At 50.0% G+C, this 8,034-nt stretch overlaps 1 protein-coding gene across 1 annotated transcript in view; it reads left to right on the top strand.

Annotated features, from left to right (window-relative positions):
- Window positions 1-7,817, top strand: part of LOC119954779 (transcription factor ETV6-like) — a 122,836-nt gene extending 115,019 nt beyond the window's left edge. The window contains exons 4-5 of the mRNA XM_038780320.1: window positions 6,252-6,352; window positions 7,133-7,817. Of these exons, the coding sequence (XP_038636248.1) occupies window positions 6,252-6,352; window positions 7,133-7,238 (207 nt within the window). The 3' untranslated portion in view covers window positions 7,239-7,817. The remainder of the gene's footprint in view (window positions 1-6,251; window positions 6,353-7,132) is intronic.
- The last annotated feature ends 217 nt before the right edge of the window (window positions 7,818-8,034 follow it).

An 8,034-nucleotide genomic window follows, 5' to 3' on the forward strand; every position in this document is an offset into this window, starting at 1 on the left:
TCTATCCAATCTCTCTTCATAACTAACACTCTCCAGCCCAGGCAACATCCTGGGAAATCTCCTCTGCACCCTTTCCAGTGGCTATCACATCCCTCCTATAATGTGGATTCCAGAACTGCACACAATACTCTGGCTGTGGCCTAACCAATGTTTTGTACAGTTCCAGCATAACCTCCCTGCCCTTAACCTCTCCCCCTCGGCTAATAAAGGCAAATATACCGTATGCCTTCTTAACCACTGTATCCACCTGCTCTGCTACCTTAGGGGACTGGTGTACATGTACACCAAGAGCCCTCTGACCCGTGGCGCTTCCCAGGGTCCTGCCATGTATCATGTATCCCTTGTTTGTCCTGCCCAAGTTCATCACTTCACACTTATCCGGATTGAACTGCATTTGACACTGATCAGCCCATCTGACCAACCCATCTATATCCTCCTGGAATCGAAGGCTATCCTCCTCACTATTTATCACCCCACCAATTTTTGTATTATTCGCAACCTTACTGATCAACCCTCCTACATTCATATCTAAACCATTTATATAAACCACAAACAGCAAGATCCCAACGCTGACCCCTGCGGCCACACTGGACACAAGCTTCCAGTCAGAACACCCCCCCCCCCCCCCCCCCCCGACCATCACCCTCTGCTTCCTGTCATGTTGGTCAGACACGACCTCCCCTGAACAAAACCTTGGTGACTGTTCCTTTTTTTTTAATAAACAATTTTATTGAGGTATTTTTGGCATATAAAACAAGGATATTGTATAGTACCGTACAGAAAGAAAAGCAAATAACGCATAGTGCAAACCACGACTCCATTCTCGCAAGGATCTGCTAAACCACCCCCACTCTACACTACCCTAGCCCCCCCTCCCTCTGACAATTAATTATCCGCGAAGAAGTCAAGGAATGGCTGCCACCTCTGGGCGAACCCCGATAGTGAACCTCTCGAGGCAAACTTAACCTTCTCCAGACCGAGAAAGCTCGCCATGTCCGATAGCCATGCTTCCGTCTTCGGGGGCTTTGAGTCCCTCCATGCCAACAGTATTCATCGCCGGGCTGACAGGGAAGCAAAGGCCACGACGTTGGCCTCCTTCTCCTCCTGGACTCCCAGGTCCTCTGAAACCCCAAAGGTTGCCACCTCAGGGCTCATTACCACCCCAGGTTTCAAAACCCGGCACATGACCTTTGCGAATCCCTGTCAGTAACCCCTGAGTTTAGGGCACGACCAGAGCTTGTGCACGTGATTAGCCGGCGCACCGGCGCATCTGGCACACTTGTCCTCCAGCCTGAAGAATTTACTCATCTGGGCCACCGTCATGGGCTGACAGGTGGCAAATGGAGTTTAATGCAGAAAAGTGTGAGGTGATTCATTTTGGAAGGAATAAGAGGAAGGCAGAGTACTGGGCTAATGGTAAGATTCTTGGTAGTGTGGACGAGCAGAGAGATCTCGGTCTCCATGTCCATAGATCCCTGAAAGTTGCCACCCAGGTTGAGAGGGTTGTTAAGAAGGCCTATGGTGTGTTAGCTTTTATTGGTAGAGGGATTGAGTTTCGGAGCCATGAGGTCATGCTGCAGCTCTACAAAACTCTGGTGCGGCCGCATTTGGAGTATTGCGTGCAATTCTGGTCGCCACATTATAGAAAGAATGTGGAAGCATTGGAAAGGGTACAGAGGAGATTTACAAGGATGTTGCCTGGTATGGAGGGAAGATCATATGAGGGAAGGCTGAGGGACTTGAGGCTGTTTTCGTTAGAGAGAAGAAGGTTAAGAGGTGACTTAATTGAGGCATACAAGATGATCAGAGGATTAGATAGCGTGGACAGGTGAGAGCCTTTTTCCTCGGATGGTGATGTCTAGCACCAGGGGACATAGCTTTAAATTGAGGGGAGATAGATATAGGACAGATGTCAGAGGTAGATTCTTTACTCAGAGAGTAGTAAGGCGTGGAATGCCCTGCCTGCAACAGTAGTGGACTCGCCAACACTAAACACATTCAAATGGTCATTGGATAGGCATAGGGACGATAAGGGAATAGTGTAGATGGGCTTTAGAGGGGTCACAGGTCGGCGCAACATCGAGGGCCGAAGGGCCTGTACTGCGCTGTAATGTTCTATGTTCTATATGGGCCCAGTGCACGATCTTAAACTGGATCAGACTGAGCCTGGCACACGTTGCGGTCGTGTTTACTCTGCCCAGAGCTTCTGTCCAAATACTGTCTACCATTCCCCCCCCTCCCCCCCCCCCCAACCCCCAACACCCCCCCCCCCCCCCCCCCCTCCTCCTCCCCCGAGCTCCTCTTCCCACTTAAGCTTCAGGTCATCAGTCTGTGTATCCTCTGCTCCCATTAGTTCTTTGTAAATATCTGAGACTCTACCCTCACCTACCTCTCACCTAGAAACTACCCTGTCCTGCCTCCCCTTTGGCAGGAGGCGTGGGAAGGACAGCACCAGTCTGTGCACGAAATCCCACACCTGTAAGTATCTAAAGTCATTCCTTCCATCAGCCCGAACTTCTCCTCCAACTACCCTCATGCTCAGAAAGCTCCCTTCCAGGAACAGATCATCCACCCTCACAATCCCCGCCCTCCTCCACAGCCGATACCCACTGTCCATGTTCCCCGGGGAAAATTGGTGATTGCCGCAGATTGGGGTCCACACCGATGCTCTCACTTCCCCTACATGCCTCCTCCACTGGCCCCAGATCCGCAAAGCCGCCACCGCTATAGGGCTGGTAGAGTACCGCGCCGGCGGGAGCGGCAGAGGCGCCGTAACCAGGGCCGCCAAACTGGTGCCCCCGCACGAAGCAGCCTCCATCTGCTCCCAGACCGACCCCGTGACCCATCATCCATTTCCTTATCATCGCTATGTTGGCCGCCCAGTAGTCGTTGCTGAAGCTCGGCAACGCCAGCCCCCCCCCCCCCCCCCCCTCCCCTCTGCTCCTTTCGAGCGTCACCCTCCTCACCTTGTGGGTTTGGATGCACTGATGCAGACTCGATGGGCCAAATGGCCTCCTTCTGCACTGTAAATTCTATGAACTCACCCACAGGGACTTCCCCGCCCAGACAAATCCCAGGATAATGTTATTCAGCCTGTTAAAGGACCTCGGGATGAAAATGGGGAATCACTGAAATTATGAACATGAATCTCGGGAGAATCGTCATCTTGACAGTCTGCACCCTCCCCGCTAGTCACAGCGGGAACGCATCCCAACTCCGAACCTCCTCCCTCACTCGTTCCACCTGCCCCAATCCCATGCCACCTGTATGCCCAAGTATCTAAAGCTTTCTCCTACCAGCCTGAACGACAACCCCTTCAGCCTACTCTCCTGCCCCCTCGCCTGAATTACGAACAACTCGCTCTTAGCCATGTTCAATTTATATCCTGAAAACCGGCCAAATTCCCTCAGGATTTCCATGATGCCGTCCATCCCCGCCATTGGGTCCGCTACGTATAACAACAGGTCATCCGCGTATAATGAGACTTTCTGTTCCACTCCCCCCCCCGGACCAGCCCTTTCCAGTCCTTTGAAGCTCACAGAGCAATTGCTAGCGCTTCTATGGCCAGCGCGAACAGCAGTGGGGAGAGAGGGCAACCCTGTCTTGTCCCGCGATGTAGTCTGAAGTAATCTGATGTCGCCCTGTTCGTCCGTACACTAGCCTCTGGGGCCTGGTATAACAGCCTAACCCAGTCAATGAACCCCATGTTGACTGTTCTTGATTAATTCATGGAGTTCATGCATTTATCATGGGGGATTTTAAGCAGTTATCATGGGGGATTTTAATCTACATGTCGATTGGTTTAACCAGGTCGGTCAAGGCAACCTTGAGGAGGAGTTTATAGAATGTATCCGCGATAGTTTCCTAGAACAGTATGTAATGGAACCTACGAGGGAACAAGCGGTCCTAGATCTTGTCCTGTGTAATGAGACAGGATTGATTCATGATCTCATAGTTAGGGATCCTCTCAGAAGGAGCGATCACAATATGGTGGAATTTAAAATACAGATGGAGGGTGAGAAGGTAAAATCAAATACTAGTGTTTTGTGTTTAAACAAAGGAGATTACAATGGGATGAGAGAAGAACTAGCTAAGGTAGACTGGGAACAAAGACTTTATGGTGGAACAGTTGAGGAACAGTGGAGAACCTTCCAAGCGATTTTTCACAGTGCTCAGCAAAGGTTTATACCAACAAAAAGGAAGGACGGTAGAAAGAGGGAAAATCGACCGTGGATATCTAAGGAAATAAGGGAGAGTATCAAATTGAAGGAAAAAGCATACAAAGTGGCAAAGATTAGTGGGAGACTAGAGGACTGGGAAATCTTCAGGGGGCAACAGAAAGCTACTAAAAAAGCTATAAAGAAGAGTAAGATAGAGTATGAGAGTAAACTTGTTCAGAATATAAAAACAGACAGTAAAAGTTTTTACAAATATATAAAACAAAAAAAGAGTGGCTGAGGTAAATATTGGTCCTTTAGAGGATGAGAAGGGAGTTTTAATAATGGGAGATGAGGAAATGGCTGAGGAACTGAACAGGTTTTTTGGGTCGGTCTTCACAGTGGAAGACACACATAACATGCCAGCGACTGATAGAAATGAGGCTATGACAGGTGAGGACCTTGAGAGGATTGTTATCACTAAGGAGGGAGTGATGGGCAAGCTAATGGGGCTAAAGGTAGACAAGTCTCCTGGCCCTGATGGAATGCACCCCAGAGTGCTAAAAGAGATGGCTAGGGAAATTGCAAATGCACTAGTGATAATTTACCAAAATTCACTAGGCTCTGGGGTGGTCCCGGTGGATTGGAAATTAGCAAACGTGACACCACTGTTTAAAAAAGGAGGTAGGCAGAGAGCGGGAAATTATAGGCCAGTGAGCTTGGAGATGAGTGGTAAAGCGAAAAGTGCAGAGGATACTGGAAGTCTGCAGAGGGATTTGGATAGGCTAAGTGAATGGGCTAGGGTCTGGCAGATGGAATACAATGTTGACAAATGTGAGGTTATCCATTTTTGTAGGAATAACAGCAAACGGGATTATTATTTAAACGATAAAATATTAAAGCATGCCGCTGTGCAGAGAGACCTGGGTGTGCTAGTGCATGAGTCACAGAAAGTTGGTTTACAGGTGAAACAGGTGATTAAGAAGGCAAATGGAATTTTGTCCTTCATTGCTAGAGGGATGGAGTTTAAGACTAGGGAGGTTATGCTGCAATTGTATAATGTGTTAGTGAGGCCACATCTGGAGTATTGTGTTCAGTTTTGGTCTCCTTACTTGAGAAAGGAGGTACCGGCGCTGGAGGGTGTGCAGAGGAGATTCACGAGGTTAATCCCAGAGCTGAAGGGGTTGGATTATGAGGAGAGGTTGAGTAGACTGGGACTGTACTCGTTGGAATTTAGAAGGATGAGTGGGGATCTTATAGAAACATATAAAATTATGAAGGGAATAGATAGGATAGATGCGGGCAGGTTGTTTCCACTGGCGGGTGAAAGCAGAACTAGGGGGCATAGCCTCAAAATAAGGGGAAGTAGATTTAGGACTGAGTTTAGGAGGAACTTCTTCACCCAAAGAGTTGTGAATCTATGGAATTCCTTGCCCAGTGAAGCTCCTCTTTAAATGTTTTTAAGGTAAAGATAGATCGTTTTTTGAAGAATAAAGGGATTAAGGGTTATGGTGTTCGGGCCGGAAAGTAGAGCTGAGTCCACCAAAGATCAGCCATGATCTAATTGAATGGCGGAGCAGGCTCGAGGGGCCAGATGGCCTACTCCTGCTCCTAGTTCTTATGTTCTTATGTTCTCTACGGGCCCATTTCAGGATTCATGTCCCTAGACATGGCTAATCATGAACTATTCTCCAACATGGGGATGCATGGTGACACAGTGGTTAGCTCTGCTGCCTCACAGTGCCAGGGACCTGGGTTCAATACCGCTCCCCATGCGTGCATGGGTTTCCTCCAGGTGTTCCGGTTTCCTCCCACAGTCCAAAGATGTGCAGGTTAGGTAGATTGATTGTGATAAATTACCTCTTGGTATCCAAAGGTGACGTGACAGGGCCTAGGCAAGGTGCTCTTTTGGAGGGTCAGTGCAGACTCGATGGGCTGAATGGCCTTCTTCAGCACTGTAGGGATTCTATGATTCTCCCCCCCCCCTCGCCCTCCCCTGCCAGTGGAAGTTGGGTTGTAAGGGTTAACATCTCGAAGGAGGTTTACAGACTGATGTGCCAATTGGTTAATGATCCAAAACCTTTTCTGAAACAGAACCGAACAAACATGACGTACGAGAAGATGTCGCGGGCTCTCCGCCATTACTACAAACTCAACATCATCAAGAAGGAGCCCGGACAGCGGCTCTTGTTTAGGTACCGTGGGGGTCTGAAATTGGTTGGGGGGTGTGGTTGGGGTGGTGGGGGGTGGTGGGGGGGGGTGGGGTGTGGGGGGTGGGGGGGGGGGTTGGGGGGGGGTGGGGGGAGAGGTGGGGGGGTGGGGGGGTGGGGGGGGGGGGGGAGAGGTGGGGGGGTGGGGGGGAGGTGGGGGGGGGGGAGGTGGGGGGGAGTGTGGGGGGAGGTTTGGGGGGGGAGGTGGGGGGGTGGGGGGGAGGTTGGGGGGGTGCTTCAGGGAAAATGTACAGTGATAGAAGGGCTGGAGAGTGGGCATGTTGAGGGAATGGGAGGCGTGTATGTGAGGGTGCAGATAATGACGGGGGAGGGCGTTTAATAAGGACACGGGGAGTCCACGCTGAGTAAAATAAGAATGTTTTATTTACACAAACAATATATACTCTATCCGGTGGATCCTTATTGGGGTCCTCCCTGGCTGGTGTATTAATGGCTGACATTATATACACTGGGTAGTTGCGATTTCCCCCCCCCCCCCCCACCCCCAGCGGGGAGCTTGTACTCCACAAGGAGCATGGGGAAGGTCAGCATTCCCACTCCCGAGGTCCCATGCGGAATATTACAGGGGATAACGAGAAGGGGCCCATACTGAGAGTACTGTGCAATGGGTGGTGATGGGGGTGGGTTCAGTGGGGTTTGAAGTCAAGGGAATGAATGGGATTGGCGGGATGGGGAAGGCGCGCTATCTACGGGACATTTCCTGCCGATCCTGACAACAGATTCTCTCCCTCGGCCTCTTGCCAGGTTTATGAAAACCCCGGATGAGATTGTGAACAGTCGAGCCGATCGTCTGGAACACCTGGAATGCCAGGAAATGGAGGAGCCACTGTACCAGGACGAGGAGTGCTGAGTGCAGGAACTGTGGGGACTCTGACTGACTGGCGAACATGCCGGGGGATCACAGTTGTTGGATGGGCAGTGGGAGAGTGTTGGGAGCGGAGAGTGACTCTGTGTGGACAGCCGAGGCCCACATTGTGCTCCAGTTTATCGCTATATCTACCCTACATCTGCTGCTTCATTTACTGTGACAACTAGCAACCTTTTATTGGACCAATGACGACTGGGAATGACTTGAGGCAGACATTGGTCCTGGAACCTGCTCCATCTTTGGGCTTTGAGAGACTGCCAGGCTTCGACAAGACAGCAACACACCAATGACAGAGTGTGGAGCCAGAATGGGCTCAAAGGCCATGTCTGGGCCTCAGTCTGTCCAGTAACAGAGGTGTCACCTGTTGTCCAATGCACTATTACTCTTAATGATTATAACTTGAATTTGTAGTGATTTTTTTTTTAAACTGCACATATGGAATCTGTCTCTGTCTGAACTCATGCTGAGAATCTACATTTCTTATTAGAAAACACACTTTGTAACGATTCTTTTTAAACATTGCTACACCGGGAATTAAAATGAAAATGATTAGAAGTGTTATGGAGCTGGAATTGTGTTTAATTAATTTTACAGGACGTGAGCATCGCTGGCAGGGCCAGCGTTTGCTGCCCCTCCCCAACTACCCTTCATTTCAGGGGGCAGTTAAGAGCCAACCACACTGCCGTGGGTCTGGAGTCACATGTAGGCCAGACCAGGTAAGGACGGCAGATTTCCTTCCCTAAGGGAACCAGATGGGTTTTTATGACAATCGTTTCGT

Source organism: Scyliorhinus canicula, chromosome 20, assembly GCF_902713615.1.
Source record: "Scyliorhinus canicula chromosome 20, sScyCan1.1, whole genome shotgun sequence".
NCBI lineage: Eukaryota > Metazoa > Chordata > Chondrichthyes > Carcharhiniformes > Scyliorhinidae > Scyliorhinus > Scyliorhinus canicula.